The sequence below is a fragment of the Zingiber officinale genome, chromosome 3B (genome assembly GCF_018446385.1).
Source record: "Zingiber officinale cultivar Zhangliang chromosome 3B, Zo_v1.1, whole genome shotgun sequence".
Classification (NCBI taxonomy): domain Eukaryota; kingdom Viridiplantae; phylum Streptophyta; class Magnoliopsida; order Zingiberales; family Zingiberaceae; genus Zingiber; species Zingiber officinale.
This window is the reverse complement of record NC_055991.1, coordinates 80,015,065-80,038,665: the sequence shown is the minus strand read 5'-3', so window position 1 is coordinate 80,038,665 and position 23,601 is coordinate 80,015,065. Positions and strand designations below refer to the sequence as shown.

General features: G+C 35.2%; 1 protein-coding gene across 5 annotated transcripts; it reads left to right on the top strand.

The window, feature by feature from the left end:
* The first annotated feature begins 14,552 nt into the window (after nt 1-14,552).
* LOC122056643 (sucrose synthase 4-like) lies at nt 14,553-23,344 on the top strand. 5 transcript variants are annotated; one of them, XM_042618693.1, is made up of 15 exons: nt 14,553-14,749; nt 14,859-14,985; nt 15,320-15,471; nt 15,564-15,756; nt 15,837-15,955; nt 16,994-17,210; nt 18,296-18,391; nt 18,506-18,679; nt 19,804-19,920; nt 19,995-20,161; nt 21,396-21,620; nt 21,731-22,052; nt 22,127-22,371; nt 22,446-22,584; nt 22,660-22,935. In XM_042618693.1, the coding sequence occupies exons 1-15, from the start codon at nt 14,652-14,654 to the stop codon at nt 22,855-22,857; spliced, it is 2,589 nt and encodes an 862-aa protein (XP_042474627.1). In that variant the 5' UTR covers nt 14,553-14,651; the 3' UTR covers nt 22,858-22,935. The 5 variants fall into 5 exon arrangements, with proteins under 5 accessions (XP_042474627.1, XP_042474628.1, XP_042474629.1 ...); XM_042618694.1 differs by lacking the exon at nt 22,660-22,935 and adding an exon at nt 22,956-23,344 and having other exon boundaries at nt 14,554-14,749; XM_042618695.1 differs by having other exon boundaries at nt 14,554-14,749; nt 14,859-14,996.
* Nucleotides 23,345-23,601: the final 257 nt, after the last annotated feature.

Below are 23,601 nucleotides of genomic sequence, written 5' to 3'. Positions count from 1 at the left end.
TATCTTCTTTTATATGTAGACGATATGCTAACCATGGGTAATAATCATGATAGAAAAAAGATGTTGACCAAGAACTTTGATATGAAAGATATGAGTATAGCGGATGTTATATTCTGGATTAAGATCGATAATATATTAGATGAAATTAGTTTTTCACAGTCTCATTATATGAAGATAGTGCTAAGAAAGTTTAATGAATATGACCTTTCCCCTATAAAAACACCGATGGTGAACACATATCCCAATTGGAATATTCAAGGATAATTGACAATTTGATGTTTATCACTAATTGCACACGTTTGAATATTGCCTATGTAGTCAATAAATTAAGTAAATTTATAAATAATTCAAATGATGACCATTAGAAAATATTAATAAGGGTTCTTAAATATTTAAGATACATCTTAGAGTATGAATTGCATTATACAAGATATCCAGTGTTACTAAAAGATTATTGTGATATAAATTGGATATATGATACAAAAGATTTTAAATCCACCGGTAGATATGTATATTGTAATGTCCCTAGTTTATTTTTTAATTTTTTTAAAAATCATTTACCATAATTGCAGATGCCACTCGCACATATTACCATAGTGAGTTTCCAATTTAGAAATTACATAGAGGGTTCTTAAAACATAAAATAATGCAGAAATTAAACTGAAAGGTCTTCGGGTTGTACAGCTATTGTTCCGAGCTGGCTCACTGGTCAATGCCTCCTGTCTCATCTGTTCCATTGTTTGAAAAAGAAAGGTTAAAGTTTGTGAGTCAAAAGACTCAGCATATTTAAAACCGTGTTCATCCAATAGTTAGTGCCTATAATCTAATGTACTAGGGGAAAACAACATTCTATAACTTGGGACCTTCTTAGTAACATACTATGAACGAAAACATCGACAACAACAAAAGCATGGAAGCATAAATGTAAGCATGGTAAATGAACAAGGCATAATGATAGACTTGATCACGAGCATGTCCATAGGCATAGGCATAAGTATAACATAAACATAATCCTAAACAGAAACATAAATATAAACATAAACATAAGTGTAATCATGAACGTAGGCATAACATGAACCTGAACATGAACCCAACCATGTACATGGCATAGCGTGAATATAAACATAACATATCATGAACCTAAACATATACATAGAACGACATGAATATAAACATAGCATATCATGAACCTAACATATTTATAGCATACATGAACATAAACATAGCATATCATGAACCTCAACATATACATAGCATAACATGAACATAAATATACCATAAAATCTTTTTAAGGCAAGTTTGGATCGTTGACATTGGCTAGCTATTATCATATGGTCGATTGATCAATCTCAGTTGTAGAAACATGGTACCAGGCAGCGGGACATCAGCAACCACTTTTCCATTATTGTGTCTTGGCCTATTGTTGGCGGAGTCTCCAGCAACCCTTTTGTCACTGGGTTGTGGCCTATAGAAATCTGGTGTTGGGCTCCCTCTAGGGCCTTGGCCCGTAAACGGGGTCCCTCTGGGGCCTTCTCCCTCACATTATTCCCATAAATCATTATCATAATCGTTTCGTCACAATCAACTTACCCGATATTAGGCTCCCTCTGGGGCCTTTTCTCTCACGGTATACTTATTCAAGCTTTATCATTATCATTATCATTATCATTATCACTAGGATGAGTTGTTAAGGTTACTGATTTCCTAACATTTATCATGAAATTTAAGCTATAACATGTGATATTAAACAATTAGTGTTGGTGCGGTTAGCACTAACGGTCTAACTCAGGTTTTGATGAATGACAAATCAGGTTAAGTTAGGTTTGTTGTTGTCTGACACTTTTATCAAGTGTGCAGGAAAAGTCCAGCTAGGTCGACGGGCTGACCGGATAGCTGGCGAGAAGTCCAAGTGGGTCGACGGGCTGACCGGACGCTTGGCAAGAAGTCCAGTTAGGTCGACGGGCTGACCGGATAGCTGGCGAGAAGTCCAAGCGGGTCGACGGGCTGACCGGACGCTTGGCGAGAAGTCCAGACGGGTCGACGGGCTGACCGGACGTCTGGCAGGTAAGTGAGGTAAGTCACTGGAAGGGAGTGACTGTGAGGACGCGTTCCCGGGAAGGGGACATTAGGCGTCGATCCGGCTTAGATCCATTTCGGGTGTCTAAGTCGAGATCGTGACTAGATTCCGGTCTCGGAAAGACGGAATCTAAGTTATACTCTTTCTTATCCATCTATTGAACTTTAACTGTGCTAACAATCTGTTTTACAGGATACATATTTGCCTCGGACTAACCCTATTTTGCAGGAAAAAGGAGCTTTCTGAAACAAGGTGGTCCGGGCGCCCGGAGGGGATCCGGGCGCCCGGAAGGCAAATTTCATCCAGCCGAGTCGTCGCCATGTGGAGCATCATGGTTCGTGCAGCTACGTCACGTTCCAGGCGCCCGGAAGGGATCCAGGCGCCCGGGACAGCATATAAAAGAAGCCCCAGGTAGGAGCTTCAAAGATATCAAGTCTTCACTGAGAACTTACTGCTTGCTCTGCTGCTCTACGCTCCTGCGACGCCACGAGGCTATTCCGACAAAGCGCTTTCTTAAAGTCTAACTCTTCTTCTCTTGTCGGTATTTTATTTCTGTCAATTCTTGTACTTATTTGTAATCTTCATTCGAATTGATAGTGATTGCCCAACGAAAGTACTCACGGAGTACGGGCCTTCGAGTAGGAGTCGTCACAGGCTCCGAACGAAGTAAAAAACACCTGTGTCTATTTTAGTTTTCCGCTACGTTTATACTCATCTTTATCGAATCGATATTCACCCCCCCTCTATCGAATCCAACGGTCTTACAAGTGGTATCAGAGCAGGTACCGCTCTGATTTGGTGCAACCACCAATCAGACAGGGGGTGAAAATTTTTTTTTAATTCCAAACTGATATTATTATCTTTTTGGAAGATTTTTTCCCGTTGCACTTAAAATCTAAATTGGTACAACACCAACTTAGAGTTTCTATTTTTTCCCGCACTGCTAATCCAAGACGAAGTCTTGGGATTTCCTTTTTCCAGTTAATTTAGTGTGTGCAGGATAAGATGTCTCAACAAGAAAGCTTCAGCACAGTACGTCCTCCCCTATTCAACGGGGATGATTTTTCGTACTGGAAGAGGAGAATGGAGGTCTACATGAAGACAGACTATGACCAATGGATGAGCGTCACAAAGGCTTACAAAATTCCAGTAGACAACTCCGGGAAAATAGTAGACCCTGAAGAATGGACAAATGATTTAAAGAAAAAGGCATCAATTGAAAACAAAGCCATCAATACTCTACACTGCGGACTAACACGAGAAGAACTGAACCGGGTCGGACCGCATGAAAACGCTAAGGAGCTTTGGGATAAACTGATTGAGCTGCACGAAGGAACAAGCGACGCGAAGGTAACAAAAAGAGATTTGCTGTTAAACAAAATTTTTAATATAAAAATGCAGGAAGGAGAAACGGCAAGTCAGCTCCACGCGAGGGTCAAAGATATCCTCAACGGTCTCCACGCGATAGGCCACCAAATGGAGAACCGAGACTTAATAAGGTACGCGTTAAATGCTTTTCCGCGAAATAATTTGTGGGCATCAATTGTAGATGCCTACAAAATTTCAAAAAATTTATCTAAATTAAAATTGGATGAACTCTTCTGTGAATTAGAACTTCATGAGCAAACTAACGCCGGGGTCGAGAAAGGTGTAGCTTTATTCGCAGGTTCCTCTAAAGAAAAGAAGAACAAACCCGAATCTGAAGAAGATTCCGATCAAGACTCTGAAGACGAAGAACACCTGGTGAACCTGGTAAGGAAAATGTTCACCAGGAAAAAGAGAAGCTTCAGCAAACAGGATCTTCAGAAGATCAGTTCGCCATCCGACTCAAGAAATGTCACATGTTTCGGATGTAAAAAAGGGCACTACAAGAACGAATGCCCAAGATTGAAACTTGACAAACCAAAGTCAACAAAGAAGAAAGCCCTCAAAGCAACATGGGACGATTCCTCCTCAGACGAATCGGAGGGAGAAAGGCAAAAGCACCAAAGTCACCTCGCGCTGATGGCTCGCGAAGCTGAATCGGAAGATGGGTCCGAACCCGAATCGAGCCACGAGTCCGCACTCGTTTCCGAAGGTTCCGAAGAGGTATACCTAAACTTAAATCGTAAATTCTTTAGAATTATCTCGTGTTTAAATAAAAAATTAGTTAAATTGGAAAATGAAAATAAATCACTTCTTGAGGAAAATCAAAACCTCAAGGAACAATTAAAAAATTCGAATCCAACTCAAGATCGAACACTTGAGGAGGAGAATTTATCATTAAAAAATGAAATTAATAAGTTAAAAGAATTGTTGGAAAAATTCACAACAAGATCTAAAAATTTAGATTTAATTATAAATAACCAAAAGGCATGCTATAATAAAACCGGACTTGGATATAAGTCAAACTCAAACAAAACCTTTAAATCATTATTAACCCAACACAAAGCAACTAAACAAGCTTGGGTCCCGAAAGCGTGCTTAACCACACAAGTAGGACTTAATCAATTCTATATACCTAAAGATAAAATACATTATATAAACTTGAATAAATCAGATCAAAAACTAAAATATAAATTTAACTTAAAATCAAAATTCAAAACTCAACAAAACTTAGACTATCACCAAGTTGATTATAATTATAAAAAGAATCGACACAAACCCAAAATCTAAATTAATGGCCAATAAATCAGGGGGAGGCTCCAGAATAGCTGGCACCTCCAAAACTAACCTAACCCGGCAGGGAAATTAGGATTAGTTGAAGAGAGACCAAGTTTAACTTGAATCATGGTACTGGTGAAGTTTTTTGATGATAGTACGTTTGGGAAGCTTGGGCATCGTATGTCTAGAAAGATATGGCTTCGATCTGGTGCATTTGGCCAAGTGGAACTGACCGAAGCTACCCTTAAACGAATCCTAACCAGTTAGACCAAGATTTAGTACTAAGTTCCATGGATAGGACTATTCGGAAAATTTCAAAAGGTTGGTTACTTCTAATGATGTCCATGTGACTCACCAAGCTTAGAAATTTATCCGAAGAATGCCTATTTGTGGAAACCAAAACTAAATCTGAATCTAACACAAGTTAAATCAAACTCTATAATTAAAAATCTAATTTCATGTCACAAAATCATAGGATTCCCTGATTGATAATATAGATCGGGTGAGATGAATAAGGCTTAATTTTTTTAACTTAAAAAATTAATTTCAAACTTAAAAATTAAATTCAAAAATTTTAATTTTAAACTTAAAAACTAATTTCAAAAATTTTAATTTTAAACTTTTCAAAATTTTAATTTTAAACTTAAAAAATTAATTTCAAAACTTTAAACTTAAAAATTATTTTCAAAATTTTAAACTTAAAAACTAATTTCAAAAATTTTAATTTTAAACTTTTCAAAATTTAATTTTAAACTTAAAAATTAATTTCAAAACTTTAATTTTAAACTTAAAAATTATTTTCAAAATTTTAAACTTAAAAACTAATTTCAAAAATTTTAATTTTAAACTTTTCAAAATTTAATTTTAAACTTAAAAATTAATTTCAAAACTTTAATTTTAAACTTAAAAATTGTTTTCAAAATTTTAAACTTAAAAATTAATTTCAAAATTTTAATTTTAAACTTAAAAATTAATTTCAAAACTTTAATTTTAAACTTAAAAATTATTTTCAAAATTTTAAACTTAAAAACTAATTTCAAAAATTTTAATTTTAAACTTTTCAAAATTTAATTTTAAACTTAAAAATTAATTTCAAAACTTTAATTTTAAACTTAAAAATTATTTTCAAAATTTTAAACTTAAAAATTAATTTCAAAACTTTAATTTTAAACTTAAAAATTATTTTCAAAATTTTAAACTTAAAAACTAATTTCAAAAATTTTAATTTTAAACTTTTCAAAATTTAATTTTTAAACTTAAAAATTAATTTCAAAACTTTAATTTTAAACTTAAAAATTATTTTCAAAATTTTAAACTTAAAAATTAATTTCAAAATTTTAATTTTAAACTTAAAAATTAATTTCAAAACTTTAATTTTAAACTTAAAAATTATTTTCAAAATTTTAAACTTAAAAATTAATTTCAAAACTTTAATTTTAAACTTAAAAATTATTTTCAAAATTTTAAACTTAAAAATTAATTTCAAAATTTTATTTTTAAACTTAAAAATTTTTTTTCAAAATTTTAATTTTAAACTTAAAAACTATTTTCAAAACTTTAATCTCTATTAAAAAAAAAAAAAAAGTCAAAAAACCAGGGGCGGGCGCCCCTGGTATTCTCGTCGGGGGCGCCCGGAAGGGGTTCCAGGCGCCCCGCCCCAGCAACCCCGGGCGCCCGGAAAGGGTCCGGGCGCCCGGAGTGCCCTATAAATAAGGGGCAGCAGGCGCCCCCAACCTCTGCCCCACTCATTCTCACTTTTGCCAAGGTTCACTTTGAACCTCAGTGCGAAAGTACTCTAAATTAAAATTTTCGTGCGGTGAAGACGCTGTTGCGATTCAACCGAGGTCGTCAAATCTATATTTTTTCGATGGCTCCTCGGTAAAATATTCTTCCCCTCTCTAAAATAATTTTTTTTTGTTGTTGTCTTCTAAATTTTTTTTATTATTTATATATAGTAAGAAACGAACAAATACTGGTGCTGGACCCTCCAATGCTAGTACAGACCCTAGGTTTCCCACAGACGAACTTAGGATTAAATTTGAGTCCACCATCTATAAGGCCATTAGGACTACCTGCATAGACAGAGCGTTCTTCCTAAGGTCATGTCCCTCTGCCTTAGAGGTTATAGGCCACTACAATTTAAGGAACCTTGTAGAATGTACCAGTCCAATAAACATAAGTCTATGTGCCGAATTTTGCAATAACTTAGTAAAAGTAGATGACTTCACCTACACCACTAGGGCAGCAGGCACTGATATCGTATTTTCCCCTACGACTATCCGAGAGTTTTTAGAGTTGCGTCCTTCTACTTGCCCCTTTTTGTGCTATCCTCCGAGGGATCTACCGTTCGACGATCCCTACTCACATATTACTCTCGATACGATGTATTCGTATTTTTTTGGGGGAGAGAGAGATCCCACTGTGACACAGTTTAGGTCAGTAGAACTTAGAGTCCAGGACTACGCTCTTTATAGGGTTGTAGTTCTTTGCATTTTACCACTGACCACTCGGGACATCGCTGTGATGCGCCCATTCCATTCATTCCTACTTTATGCCCTGATTCATAGGTTGGAGATTGACATTAGCCTACATATCTTCTCCACCATCATTTACGCAGCCGGATACGTGACTGACAGTCGAGTCCATATGCCATTTGGTCACATTCTGACAGCCTATATGTCCTCACTACACATTGATGTCACTAGAGGAGACGTTGCCCATATGACCGAGTTCGATGTTATATCCTCTCGGAACTTTTCCCTAGCCGGCATCCAGGTAGATAGAGATGACGGGACTATGACTTGGCGGAGGGGGGTACAGCACCAGCCCGATCCAGACGCACAGATGGACGAGTTCATGCTCGCACTATTTCCGGAGGAAGCCGCACCGGCTCCACCACCACCCCCAGCTCGAGCACCACGACACGCTCCCCGCACTCTAGCCGACCGTATGACCGGACTAGAGAGAGCCATGGCGAGTCTCCAGCAGGAGAACTCCGATTTTCATCGGGACATACGACGAGAGGTTACCGAGTTACGAGCTGCCGGGGACACCCGCCACACTGAGCTGATGGCACTTCTTCGATCCTTGGGATCTGGACCACCCCCTTCATCATCTCAGTAGCTTTAGTGATGACCTACTTCTGTAGCTACACTATTTGTAAAATATTTTGGATTTATCTAGTGACATTTCAAACTTACATTGAATATGTTCTATCTCAATAGCCTAGGAAATTTCAAAAATCCGTTCAAAAATGATTTTATCAACTTATAGGCTAAACTTGTTTGTTTTCAAAATTTCCATTCTTAGACTTTCAAAAATAGTTTTGGCCTTAGACTAAGTTTACATCCTTAGAAAGCATGTACCCATAGGACTAGTTTTTGAGCATCTCACCAACACCCTAGGGTTACCTTGCTTGTGTTTGACAAACATAGAAAGGGGTGAGATGCATAGGCCAACTGTCTAGACTTAAGATGCTTATTTCAGTGCATCAGCATAAGTCTGGACGTTAAATACAAATCAGATATTAATCAGATTAAAGTTCATCAGTCAAGTCAAACACTGACTGATTATAATTAACTTAATCTGACTAACCTAGTGAACGCTACTATCTTCTGATAGTTAGTTAGTACCTAATTGGTTAGACAGCTGGTTAGAGATAGGTATCAAATTCAGGGGGAGAAATATAACTATTTAGTTTTCCAAATTGAATTTTAAACTTAATTTTGAAAATCAAAGTTTAAAAACAACTTGTTTAAAAAAAAAAAAAAACTGACTTTTTCAAGTATTTTAAACCGCTTTTGAATCTAATACCTTTTTAAAAATTTGATTTTGGAGAACAAATTTTATAAACACATTCTAAAAATATGTTCTTACTTTTACCAAACTCCTTTGAAAACTAAAAGTAAAGATTTAAACTTAATTTTACTTTGAAAATTGTCCTGAGTCTAGTTCTTAAAAATTTGATTTTACTCAATTTTGACAATTTGATTTGAAGGATAAATCTTACAAAATTTAGTTTACAAACTAAGCTTCTCAAAATTATTTTTCTTGATTTTGAAAGTTGAATCTTGTACAATTAGTTTAAAAAAAAAAAAAAAAAAAGTAGATTTTTCAAACTTAGTTTTGAAATTTTGGTGTTGAAAACTTATGTTTATATAGCATTTCAAACTTATGTTGAAACTTGTTTTGAAAATTTTTTGAAATTTAGTCCTTATACACTTATGGTTGAAAATTAACCTATCTACACTTAGCATTTTTTCTAAAAACTAAAAGCAAATGCTTTAAACAAGTTTTCAAACTTTATACTCCCCCAAGTCAATTTGATCTTTTCTTGGATTTAAAAACTCAGTTATTTTTCAAAGTCTTATTGTTTTCAATAATTCTCACTATGTTTGTTTACCCTTGTTTTTTGATGTATGCCAAAGGGGGAGGGTTAGGTTGGTTAAGTTAGAGCAACTTAATGCAAACTTGAAAAACTAACTTAAACCTTAAAAACCTCAATAATCATGCTTGATTCTTGCATATTTTTTTATCACTAACTTAACCAGGTTGTCATTCCATCAAAAAGGGGGAGATTGTTGGTGCGGTTAGCACTAACGGTCTAACTCAGGTTTTGATGAATGACAAATCAGGTTAAGTTAGGTTTGTTGTTGTCTGACACTTTTATCAAGTGTGCAGGAAAAGTCCAGCTAGGTCGACGGGCTGACCGGATAGCTGGCGAGAAGTCCAAGCGGGTCGACGGGCTGACCGGACGCTTGGCAAGAAGTCCAGCTAGGTCGACGGGCTGACCGGATAGCTGGCGAGAAGTCCAAGCGGGTCGACGGGCTGACCGGACGCTTGGCGAGAAGTCCAGACGGGTCGACGGGCTGACCGGACGTCTGGCAGGTAAGTGAGGTAAGTCACTGGAAGGGAGTGACTGTGAGGACGCGTTCCCGGGAAGGGGACATTAGGCGTCGATCCGGCTTAGATCCATTTCGGGTGTCTAAGTCGAGATCGTGACTAGATTCCGGTCTCGGAAAGACGGAATCTAAGTCATACTCTTTCTTATCCATCTATTGAACTTTAACTGTGCTAACAATCTGTTTTACAGGATACATATTTGCCTTGGACTAACCCTATTTTGCAGGAAAAAGGAGCTTTCTAAAACAAGGTGGTCCGGGCGCCCGGAGGGGATCCGGGCGCCCGGAAGGCAAATTTCATCCAGCCGAGTCGTCGCCACGTGGAGCATCATGGTTCGTGCAGCTACGTCACGTTCCAGGCGCCCGGAAGGGATCCAGGCGCCCGGGACAGCATATAAAAGAAGCCCCAGGTAGGAGCTTCAAAGATATCAAGTCTTCACTGAGAACTTACTGCTTGCTCTGCTGCTCTACGCTCCTGCGATGCCACGAGGCTATTCCGACAAAGCGCTTTCTTAAAGTCTAACTCTTCTTCTCTTGTCGGTATTTTATTTCTGTCAATTCTTGTACTTATTTGTAATCTTCATTCGAATTGATAGTGATTGCCCAACGAAAGTACTCACGGAGTACGGGCCTTCGAGTAGGAGTCGTCACAGGCTCCGAACGAAGTAAAAAATACCTGTGTCTATTTTAGTTTTCCGCTGCGTTTATACTCATCTTTATCAAATCGATATTCACCCCCCCCCTCTATCGAATCCAACGGTCTTACAATTAGCATGTCAACAAGATCATTCAATGGCCTTAATACATGGAATATGAAGATCCCCACATATTTTTATAGTATTTAAGGGACCTTAAATTTTGATAAAATATCCTAAAATGTTCTCTATATAGTATCCATGAGTTTCATAATCTTAAGGGTCATTGTATGCATCAATAAAATGAAGAAATTACATAAAAAGTTAAAACTACAAATAAGGATCCGATTTAATGAAGCGGGAAGAATCCTAACATGTTCACCAGTGATTAAATGACATTAAATTAAGAGTTAATTCACGTTAATGTTCTCATATAGTAACCATGAGTTCTATAATTTTAGGAGTTATTATATGCATCAAAGGAATGAAGAAACTATATGAAATGTTAAAACAACAACCAATGTTCCGATTTCATGAAGTATGAAGGAACCTAACGTGTTCACCAGAAATTACATGACATTAAATTCGAATTTAATTCACCTAAATGTTCTCCATATAGTAACCATGAGTTCTCTAATTTTTAAGGTCATTATACGCTTCAAAAGTATGAAGAAACTTCATGAATATTAAAACAACAACCAATGTTCCGATTGTATGAAGCATGAGGGAACCTAACATTTTTACCAGCAATTAAATGACTTTAAATTTGGATTTAATTCATATAAATATTCTCTATACAGTAACCATGAGTTCTCTAATTTTTAAGATCATTATACGCATCAAAAGAATGAAGAAACTTCATGAATGTAAAAACAACAACCAAATGTTCTGATTTTATGAAGCATGAGGGAACCTAACATTTTTACCATCAATTAAATGACTTTAATTTCATATTTAATTCATCTAAATATTCTCCATCCAGTAACCATGAGTTCTCTAATTTTTAATGTCATTATACGCATCAAAAGAAGCCAACTAAAACATTAACAAGGTAGGGAACATGCTTTGATCCTTTAGTTATTACCCCTCTCTTCTTGTCTTCCCATGGAGCTATGGAACCGGTGTAACTCAGTGAGGGTGGGGGCTTAGGGCCGACGGAAATCAAAGGAGCAAGGTGGAGTTTCATGTTAGGTTTTATATAAAGTAGGGATATTAGGACTTGTTTTAAGTCTTATCTACTAAATATGTAAATTTCCATTCTAGATAGATTTTATAAATGCTAAGTCCTTTATATAATTTTTATAATTTCATATGCATAATAAGTCATCAAGTTGATATTAAATCCCAAATTTCATATATATCTCCATAAAATCCGTAGGTTATAGTGCTTAATTATTTTTATTAATCTTTTATTTAATTTGGTATGCACCATATAAATTTATATTTTCTTCTATATTGTTTAAATGAATAATCCACAATAAATTTATAAGTCTTTAATACCATTGTTTACTAAAATCATAATTAAATATACTAATTTCATATTTATATATGTCCATGTATATATATCATATGTTAATATATATAATTCGTATATTTCAATATTAAAGTTTCTTAATTATATTATATACTATATATAACACATTTTATATATATATATATATATATATATATATATATATATATAAATAAGTCTTTAATACCATTGTTTACTAAAATCATAATTAAATATACTAATTTCATATTTATATATGTCCATGTATATATATCATATGTTAATATATATAATTCGTATATTTCAATATTATAGTTTCTTAATTATATATATATATATATATATATATATATATATATATATATCTTAATTTTTTAATATATGCCCGTTAATCTTATATTTTCTTATTTAATTTTATTTATTCTTTGTAATTTATATTATACATTTTATATTACTTAATATATTATCTATTTCTATTTCTATATTAATTAGATGAATAATCTCTAAAAATTTATAGATACGAAGTTTTATCCTATTATAAATGCTAAGTCCTATAATTACTATACACTAAGTTTTATCTATTTATAATTCATATATTATAATTTCTTAATTATCATATATACGTTACATTAAATTTATACTTTATATTATAATATATATTATTTATATTTTATTTCTATATTGATTAGATGGATAAGTTACACATAAATATTAAGTCTTTATATATTTGTATCTTACTATTTTCTTAATATAATTAACTAATCTAAATTTCCTAATTGTATGCTAACTTAATTAATTAGGTCTATTTTATGTAAATAAATTCTTAATTAAATCAAATGAATAATTACAATTAAACCAATAAATATCCTTAATTAAATAAATTTAAAATTTAATTAAATTGTAATTACTCTAATAAATTTCCCTTAATTAAATAAATCCAGACTCTACTTAAATTGTAATTTAATCCAATAACTCTCCTTAATTAAATAAGTGGTTTCGAACACTACATATAAACTATTTATGGTGGAGCGGTGTCATGGAAAACCATGACATAAATGTACATAACTCGATCAACTATGAAATCTAATTATGAAATTCAAAAGAAGTTGAATGACTTTGTAACCTCTTAGAGGGTATCCCATATTGGGATTAGTCAGTGCCTACCGTGATAATACATTTTGATAATCAATTGACAATTACTAGAGCACAAAATAGCATGTATGTTGGTAAGTCATGACATATTCGTCAACGACACAATACCATTAGAGTGCTAATCTCTAATTATTTTTGTTGATTATGTCAAATCAAAAGATAACTTGATAGATATGTTTACAAAAAGTGTGAATAGAGATCAAATATACTGCACATTAACAGGAATAAGATTAAAAATCTACAAATAAGAACATTCATAGTGATAATCGAACCTTGTTAATTTGAGATCCCAAGATTTTGATTTAATAGAATAACGAAATTATAAAAGTTCATGTGAGCACTTGAACTAGTTCTTCTCTCATTCCTAGGATGGAAAAGTGTTGCCTATGACATGTTGGGAGGTTAAGTTATAAACTTTTAATGATTCCTAAAATTGAAAAATAAGAGTATGGTAGGATACTCTTGAAGGAGATCACCTATCTAAGTATGAAGACAAGTCACTTCAACAAAACACTTATGAATCCAAAATATTATCTATGGCCAAAATGGACAAAATAGTAAGAACAATAAAGATATGAGAAAGGTTATTGTGTAAGTACCACTGTCATGATTTACACAAATAGCTAAATAGTTCAAGACATCACGTTCATTAAGCAACCTAGTAAATCTTATGGTATTATACTACAGAATGTTCAAAGTTACAAGCTACCACTTTTAATACAATAATTTTTCAATTGAACTATCTTTTGATGTCAATGTACATGTATGCATTACTTTCCATTCACGTGAGAAATTATTAGAAAATTAATTTTGAACCAATAAGGGTGTGAACGAGAAATAAAAATCCATCATTTAATATATGACATGACTTAATTTGGATCGTGGGATTAATATGGGTAAATTGGGTTCATCCAAATGAGAGGGCATAAGTACCTCTTTGAATGACTTAATCTAAGCCCTTGAATTCAAAATGAAGAAATATTGTTTTCTTTGGGAAGGAATGAACTCCAGATCATCCAATTTAACTTGACAGATGAGATTTGATTGAACCAAGAGGTTCTTGTAAATCTTCACAAAGTATAAATAAGTCCAACACTTTGTCATTTTATCATTCCAATTCAAAGCAAAAGTATGCATTGAATTTAATACTTGCGTTTGAGGAGTTCAATAGACTTTTTTTTTCCGGAGATATTGCAATTTGCATTGCTCTCATCGCAAGATAAAGTTATTATATTTTAAAAAGTAATTATCATATTTTGTGAACACCATATGTCAATTAAATTATTTTAAAAAGATAAAATTCAACTCTAATCTTGACTTTACTTAAGTAATTTTATACCATCATTTTATCCGTGCTATCGCAATCAGTCAACTGAATAAGTTTAGCGCATTAATCAATTAATTGAACACTAATTTAAAGCCATTATTATCAAATCATTGACTAGGAACTAATAAATAACGATCAGAAAGTTGCCGCCTGTATTTTCAGGCATTTAGGGTAGTTCAATACTTTGATGTGAATACTTTGAAGATTTAGCATTTTTATAAACAAACGAGTAAACTAGGTATTAAAATGAAAATTTCCCTATTTATAAAGTATGTTAATTTTGAGTCTAGATATCTACATATATATAGGCGTGAGCTAGCCACTCTGCAACCTGTTACTAGCAACTCTGCTCACACGTCTCGCTTCTTCTTCCTACTTCTATCTTCGTCACTTGCCTTATCTCTCCTTTACCGGAGATCCATCCATGTCGAAAGCGAGGCTCGAGCGCATCCCCAGCCTGCGAGAGAGGGTGGAGGACACTCTCTCCGCCTACCGCAACGACCTAGTCTCCCTCCTCTCCAGGTACTTCCCGCACCCTGTTCCTCTTTCCTTACCCTCTGTACGCTAGATTCATCGATCGATTCATAGTTTTGATTTTTTGCGTTTCGGAAACCTGTCCTGTTATCGTCAGGTACGTAAGCCAGGGGAAGGGATTGCTGCAGCCCCACCACCTGGTCGACGCCCTCGCCGAACTCGGCGGCGACGCCGGGTCCAATCTCTCCGACGGCCCGTTCTCCGATATCCTCAGATCCGCGCAGGTTCTCATCTCGTGCGTCTGATTCTTTCGCCCTCACTCGATTTCGATTCGGTTTGCTAATCGATTCGTGGAAACCTAACCGTCGACTCGATTCTCCGTTGATAAAATTAGTTTTTTCTCTACCATAAGTTTCCCAGATAATCTTACTGTTAATGTCGCTTATGGATTGCCACTTTCTTCTTTCGTCTTCTGTATTTCGATCCGCCTTTGCTTGATTCCTGGAAACCTGGGCATCGATAGGCTCCACGTTGGTAAAATTAGTTTTACAAGTCGAGATCTTACTGTTACTTTTGTTTGTGGATTGCTCTTGATTTGGGGGTGGAAAATGAAATCAGGAAGCAATCGTTCTTCCGCCATTCGTGGCCATTGCGGTTCGTCCTCGACCTGGCGTTTGGGAATACGTACGCGTCAACGTCCACGAACTCATCGTCGAACAACTGAGCGTGTCTAAGTACCTTAAATTTAAGGAAGAACTCGTCGACGGAAGGTGAGATGTTGAATCCTTTTCGTGCTGGTTGCATTCTCTTCCGAAGCTGATGTGAGTGTGTGTGTGTTTTTGATTTCATTGAACGAACAAAGCCATGGTGATGAATACACGCTGGAGTTGGATTTTGAACCCTTCAACGCATCGTTCCCACGGCCGAGCTGGTCGTCGTCCATTGGGAACGGGGTGCAGTTCCTGAACCGGCATCTCTCATCCAGCATGTTCCGTAACAAGGACTGCCTGGAGCCGCTGCTCGACTTCCTTCGGGCGCACAAGCACAAGGGACACGTAAGACTAGCCAGATGAGCTCCTAGGACCTCTTTAACTGAAATTATTTATTTATTTATATCTGTGCATGAATCGGGCAGGTGATGATGTTGAACGATAGGGTACAGAGTTTATCAAGGTTGCAGTCCGTTTTGGCGAAGGCCGAGGAGTATTTGTCTAAGCTCCTGCCAGAGACTCCATTCTCAGAGTTCACCCACAAGTAAGAAAAGGATTGCATTTTTTTTTCATTATACAATAAAGGAATTCTGTGGTCGCACTCTGGAACCCCGTTCTGTGGTTGATGCTTATAGGTGTGGTCCCTGATGCATCTTTGCGTGGTCTACAGTCCCTTTAGTTTTAGTCTAGTGATAAGTGAAATAAATTAATTTTTAATTAAAAATTAAAGTGTAAATATTTATCCCTATAAACTTTTTTTCTCCCTTCTACAGAACCAGTTAGAAAGATTAGTTCCTTTTCCTTAAGAAAACATTAATTTCTTTATCTTATTCCTATTTACTTTTCTCCTCCAGGAAAAAAGATTGTTGTCTTGTTGATTTTAAGGAAAATTTTATGTTACTTTTCTTAACTAATTAATATTCCAGCTTGCAACTTGAATTGCCTAACAAAGTTAAAGATATTTTCTATGTTATTTTTCTGTATTTAAGTAGATAAGAATGTTTTATATTCTCTATTGATCTCCATATGAGATTATTTTTTAGTTAAAAAAATTTAAAAATTTCCTACTGATTAAACCAGGATAAAGATTTCTTAAAAAATATGTCCTGATGATTTTAAAACAGTGGCACCCTTTTTAATTTTAGAAGTTACTTGTTAACTTTGTTAACTAGTATTTTTTTTCTGTTGAAATGATAACTGTTGTTCATTATTTCCCTCGCACAAATATAACTCAAATTGGAAAGATTTCCTAGACTGATCCTTCTTCAGCAGTTATATTTGGGCGGGATTTGATCTGACTGTTAATTGCTGCACGTTGTTGATTGCCCATCAACGGCCAAGGTCAAGTACTAGCTGAATATGAAAGGAGACACTTGTAGGAAATTCAATGGAAGAACACTCCTCCATTCTATATGTGTTCCACACTGAATCTCTTCTACAGATTAGAACTTGTATCGCGATAACTGGTTTATGTTTGATGTATGCTGCTCAAACTTCAGTAGAAATACACTTATCTTCATTTACGAAGTTGATTAAATTTCAACTCAGCTCGTATACAAATTTTGGTTGATTTCTTTTTCAGGCTGCAAGAGTTGGGTTTGGAGAAAGGCTGGGGTGACACGGCTGGACATGTTCTGGAAATGATTTACCTGCTTCTGGATATTCTTCAAGCTCCTGATCCTTCGACTCTGGAGACATTTCTAGGGAGGATCCCGATGGTGTTCAATGTGGTAATTTTATCTCCCCATGGTTACTTTGGCCAAGCAAATGTATTGGGCTTGCCAGACACTGGAGGACAGGTAATGCTTTTGTTTCTTTGATAACGATAACCTTTTCTTGGATTCTACTTGATTGTCTACCAACAATTATATTCTTATCATGTGTTTAGTTTATAGAAATAATTATTCTATTTTTTATAGATTCCTATTGATTGAATAAGCATTGTTACATTGGGTTGTAAAAATAAATACAAAATATCATTTTCTGTAGAATTATGATTTGCATTTGAAGTAATTATTTTTTTTACGAATTTCAAGAATAATTATTACTTTCTGTTCTCTTTTTATAAATAATACATGTCCTTACTCTATTCAACTTTTAAAAAATATATATTATAGACCTGGTGGGAAGCACTTCAGTGTGGGTGCACTGGACAGGTTGAGCCCATTGGTGTAGTGAACCAGAAAAACCAAACGCACTGTGCAGGTTGGGGACGTAAATAGATTGGTCAAATTAGGATGGAGATGGTTAGTTTGGTCAGCTGAGTAAACCAAATGGGTCAAATCGTTAGAACAAGCCGATTAGGTCAGACAGATCTAACTTGCCAAATGAGTCAGAATGGGTTGCAAACGGGTTGGAATGGGCTGATTCAGTCAGCCAAAAATTGATCAAACCAAGTGAGTGGATGGGCTACCCTAACCAAGCTAGAGTATCAGATAAGTTGGTCAAATTGCACGACCAGTTTGGTCAGACCATGCTAGCTGAACAGTGTGATTAGGTGAGGGGGAAGTGGTTTGTTGGGTTGATTGGTCAGTGTAATCAGAAGGTTCAGACCAACAGACAGTTGGCTTGATCGATCCTGGAGGAGAGATTAGCAGGTTAGTTGCGCTGACCAAAATTCGAGTCAACAAAGAAAATTTATCATTGTAAAAGCTTATTGCTTATTTGTTCTTTATAATATTTTGACAAATCAAATATAAGAACAATAGTTTCATTTCTATTTCATCTATAAATTAGATTAAAATTATTTTTATTCTATTTCTTCTATTCCTTTTTGAGTATTAACAATTACTTACATATTCTATTCCCTCCACCAAACGCGGTGATTGTCTATTGCTTTTCAATTTCCTTTCTGCTATATAATTTTCTTACACTTGCCATGTAGATCGTCTATATACTAGATCAAGTTCGTGCTTTGGAAAATGAGATGGTTTTGAGAATCAAAAAGCAAGGGTTGGACATTGATCCTAAAATCCTCATAGTAAGCAAATCTTGAAGAGAATCCTTCAAAGCCTATCATATACTATGCAATTGTTTCTTGTTTTTGCCCTTCTGCAACTCAAGATTTGTACACATGGAAAATTCTCAAATGAAGGTTACTAGGCTGATTCCTGATGCGAAAGGGACAACATGCAATCAGCGACTTGAAAGAGTCAGTGGAACACAACACACTCAAATCTTGCGGGTTCCTTTCAGGACTAAGAAGGGGATCCTTAAGAAGTGGATATCAAGGTTTGATGTTTGGCCCTACTTGGAGAAGTTTGCCGAGGTAAAACTTATCAGATTTCCTTTTTTATTTGTTACATATGGCAAATGCTATGATTTCTTTGTAGCTTCTAAAATTTAAATCTGCTTCTTCAAAATGGCCTCTTGTCATTTTACCCTCAGCTATTAGTATTGTTAAATTGCTTGATGAGAGATAATTTGACGGCATTTTATATTTCTGGAGTAAAATGATAAAACCTTTTTAACTTTAGGGAGCATTTTGACTATCTTAAACTCTAGAAGGGTATTTTGAAAGTAAACTTTGTAAGTTTTCTTTTTTTGTATATAAAAAAATAATAGGGAAGCATTTAGTTTAATTTTTGTTTATTGGGCAATTCACTTAGCACATGCTCCTTTTAGTTGATTTTTAGTTAATTTGCTCCTTAACATTTCTCAGTGGTGGACTGCCCTAAAAAAAAAGTTAACGAAAAATAACAAAAAAAAAAAAAGCCCTCGGTTTGATAGTAGAATTTGATTTGGGAATTTAAGGTTGATGTGGTGAACAGTTGCATATAAAAAAAAAACTAAAATGACCCCCGCTAAACCCCAGGTACGCTTATACATGGCTCCGCCTTGTGTATTTTATGCTCATTCTAAGTCATAGACCCATGCAAATTGATTGGGCAAACCTTTATATTTATGCATCATTAGGATGTGTGAAAGTCCTTAACATGATCATTTTAGATGTAAAATGAAAATTATGCCACAAGTTAATTTAAAAATTAACTTATAAGTCACTTTGCACTAATTAAACATACGAGAATTTATTCTTGTATTGGTGTTTATCTATTTTTATGCATCATTAGGATGAGACCCCAAGATGTGCACTTTTGGTGTAAAGAAACTTAAAACAAGTCAATATCTAATGAAAATTATGCAGCAAACTAATTCTAAATTAGCTTGCAGAAATCATCAGCATAGTAAGTTGATAATAGATTTTTGAAATAGAATATAACAGCAAGGAGTATAATTCGATAAAAAAAACCTAATTTATGGGGCATAATTTAGTAAAAACCAATTAGAAGGGAAGGGATGTGACATGGTAAATTCCCCTTGTCTACTTCTGGTTCGTTACTTTGAATTGCTCATTTAAACAACACACTGATTGTTAACTCATTTGATCACTAGGATGCAATAAGTGAAATTTCTGCAGAGTTGCATGGAACTCCGGATCTAGTCATAGGAAACTACAGTGACGGTAATCTAGTCGCTTCTTTGCTAGCTTATAAACTGGGAATCACCCAGGTAATGCTCGTATTTAATACATCTCCATTGATTATGCTTTATACAAGTATTGTGAAACAAATTTGTGCAAACAGTGCAACATTGCTCATGCCCTAGAGAAGACAAAGTATCCAGACTCAGATATATATTGGAAGAAATACGAGGAGAAATACCATTTTTCATGCCAGTTCACTGCTGATTTACTTGCTATGAATAATGCTGACTTCATCATCACTAGCACTTACCAGGAAATTGCTGGAAGGTACTTCTTTCCCTTGAGTGTTTCATTGTTTCAACTTTGAAGTTTGCCTTTTAAAAATCAAGTTTAGGGTTTGAAGAAGAACCTTTGAGCGTTTTGAACTCTAAGGTTCTATGAATGCGAGCTAGTTGTCTGCTGACCTGATCTTATGTGTTCAACCCAATATGAACCAGATTTCATAGCTATGTGATTTGATTTTTGTTCGAATGAGCTTTATATGCCCTAATTCCCTTGGTCTATGAAAGGATAGGCAAATCACCTCCTATGAGCTGCATGTTTGTGAAAAATAAGATCTATCTCCATATGTTCGTGGATGTAGTTTGTGAGTAGTTCGACTTTGTGGAAGATGTGGTTTAGTAGGCCTCAATTGCTATATTAGAAAATGGATTGGACTGATGAATTGTTGCAGTATTTATACATAGAAATGATGGGGAAAACGATATTGAGCCTCTTTGTTCTTGTGAAAACCATTCTCAGGTGTTCTTGGTTCAAAGACTCCTAGTCTAGCTGTTTCGGGTTCGTTAGAGTGGGATTAAATCTGAGAATATGAGAGCAATTTGTTGGGAAGAATGATTGATGCTATCTTTGTTGGGTCATTTTCATCACCTTTAATTGCTCTTGTATAGGATTGTCAAATTGTCTGTTTGTTAGGCAGTTGACATAGTTAAACTTTGTAGGACTGTAATGTGAAGAATATCTCTTTGTTCCGTTCAACCTAAGTATTGAATACGAAGGTCATATTAATTGTAAGGTGCGATCTTTTAGAATTAATGTTCTGTATCCCATATGTGGAGCATGCTTGAGGTCACCAAGATTTAGATAAAAATCGGCTTCCTTGAGTTAGAGTAATGACCGATTGACTTTCTTATTTAGGAGGTTTGAAGTGCCTAATAATTCATGCAGGAGCCCTGTTACTTCCTAGTGGTCATGATCCTAATCGAAAATTGTGGTTTATGTGGTAGTGTATCACTACTAACACCTGGAAAAAATGGTTCGACTGAGTTCCAAACACTATTGAATGGTGTAATATTTGTGACTCTTTTGGATATTTATCATTTTTGTGCTTTCTTTTCTTTGTGTTTTCAAGTTTATCCCTTCTCAAATCACTTAGGAGGATGTTTAATTCCTCATACGGATTTCTATTTCAAACTTCTAACTTAACCATAGGAAGTAGATACTAGGGCTATGATTATTTGTGGTTGATGCATGGTGTTCTACTTTATCTACCCTTGTCCAGCAAAAACACAGTTGGGCAATACGAAAGCCACATTGCCTTCACTCTCCCTGATCTATATCGTGTTGTCCATGGAATTGATGTTTTCGATCCCAAGTTCAATATCGTCTCCCCCGGAGCAGACATGGCCATTTATTTTCCATATTCTGATAAAGAGAGACGGCTTATCTCCCTCCATGGTTCAATCGAAGAGCTATTGTACAACCAAGAGCAATGTGATACACACATGTGAGTATATCACTAAACAAGAAAGAATGCCATTCTGGGAGTTATAGTTAATACTTTTAGTACTAACCAACCATTGATGTTTGTTCTTTTGTTTCGGTTTCCTATTTTAGTGGTTGGTTGGATGATCGAAGCAAGCCAATTATTTTCTCCATGGCAAGACTTGACCGAGTGAAGAACATAACGGGTCTGGTCGAATTATTTGCTAAAAATGCAAAACTGAGAGAGCTGGCGAACCTTGTGGTGGTTGCTGGATTCAATGATGCTAAGAAATCCAATGACAGAGAAGAAATCCAAGAGATTGAGAAGATGCACCAACTTATTGCAAACTATAACTTGTTTGGCCAGTTCCGCTGGATTTCTGCCCAAACCAATCGGGCAAAGAATGGGGAGTTGTATCGCTACATTGCCGATTCTGGAGGTATCTTCGTGCAGGTGAGTTTTTTGGTTGACAAATGGTTTCTAGTTCGCAATACTTTGTTCTAACTTGCCACTCTTTTTTGCACCAGCCAGCATTCTATGAAGCTTTTGGTCTCACTGTCGTAGAGGCCATGACTTGTGGCCTCCCAACCTTTGCTACTCGCCATGGAGGTCCTGCAGAGATTATCGAACATGGAGTTTCAGGTTTTCATATTGACCCCTACTACCCTGATCAAGCTGCTACGTCCATGGTTGACTTCTTCCAAAGCTGCAAGGCGGACTCGGGCAACTGGAAAAGAATATCCGAAGGAGGACTGAAACGAATTCAAGAGAGGTCTTGTTCCTCTTATCTGCTTCTTATCATATCTAGCGCCTTTCATTACTACAATGACATTAGCCGATCTTCAGGTATACATGGAAGATCTATTCAGAAAGACTAATGACACTCGCTGGGGTTTACGGCTTTTGGAAATACGTTTCAAAGCTTGAAAGGCGTGAGACTCGACGATATCTCGAAATGTTCTACATACTGAAATTTAGAGACTTGGTAAGTTCAATTCTGCACGATAACAAAATGCCCTTCATAATTGGTATTTATCTAAATATTTTTTTTTCATTTTAGGTCATTAAATGGGCAAAGATATTCTTTCGGCTTAAATCTTGTCCATTTTCCCACAACGCAAGCTCACTTGCAGCTTGCTCTGTGAAAATATACAGTTTTCCAAAACTTCAACTTAAACATTTAAGGCATAACATGTTCAAAAATTGTTTTTTTTTTATTTTTCAACAAAGGGTGTTATCAAGAAAAATTAGCACTTAGGAGGGCACCTTTGTAAATGACCTTCATTGGTCATGATGAATTTTCTCATTCTAATATATATGTTTTATATTCACTTTATTTTGTTTTTTTTTTGTCAGGCAAAAACTGTTCCCCTTGCTGTTGATGACGAGTAATTAATACTGTATGAATTACAAATAAATATTCGACTCTGCGAGCAAGATTGATTACTGAAGCTTTGGTTTCTTACACTATCTTCTAATGTGATCCAAATAAGCTACTGCAAGATGTATCAGGTGAAGGTTCCTAGTTATCGACTTACCATCCACCAGCTGATTTTGGATCAGTTATCCTATGTATATGCAGGGGTGGCAACTTAGGTCAGGTTAGTGGATTCGGGTTTATGGGTCGGAACTGAACTCGACTTGATTAATATTTTAGATTAAATTGTTCGACTTAAATTTGACTTGTTTATATGTATTTGACCTAATCTGATATGAAATGACCCATAATATGAATTCTACCCAAATCTAATTCGAAATGACTTATTTATAAAATATGTTCATCTTAATTCGAACTCAATTCGACTCTTCATATTATTAAAATATATTTATTTTAATCTGAACTCAATTAGAATTCGACATAAATTTATAAATTTGATCCAAAAATATTTATAAATGGGTTCGTGAGTTGTAATTGGATCATTTCAGGTTGATCCGAATTTGATACGTTTATTAATCGTGTGAATCAGGGTGATCTGAATCTAATAAGATCATATTCTAATTT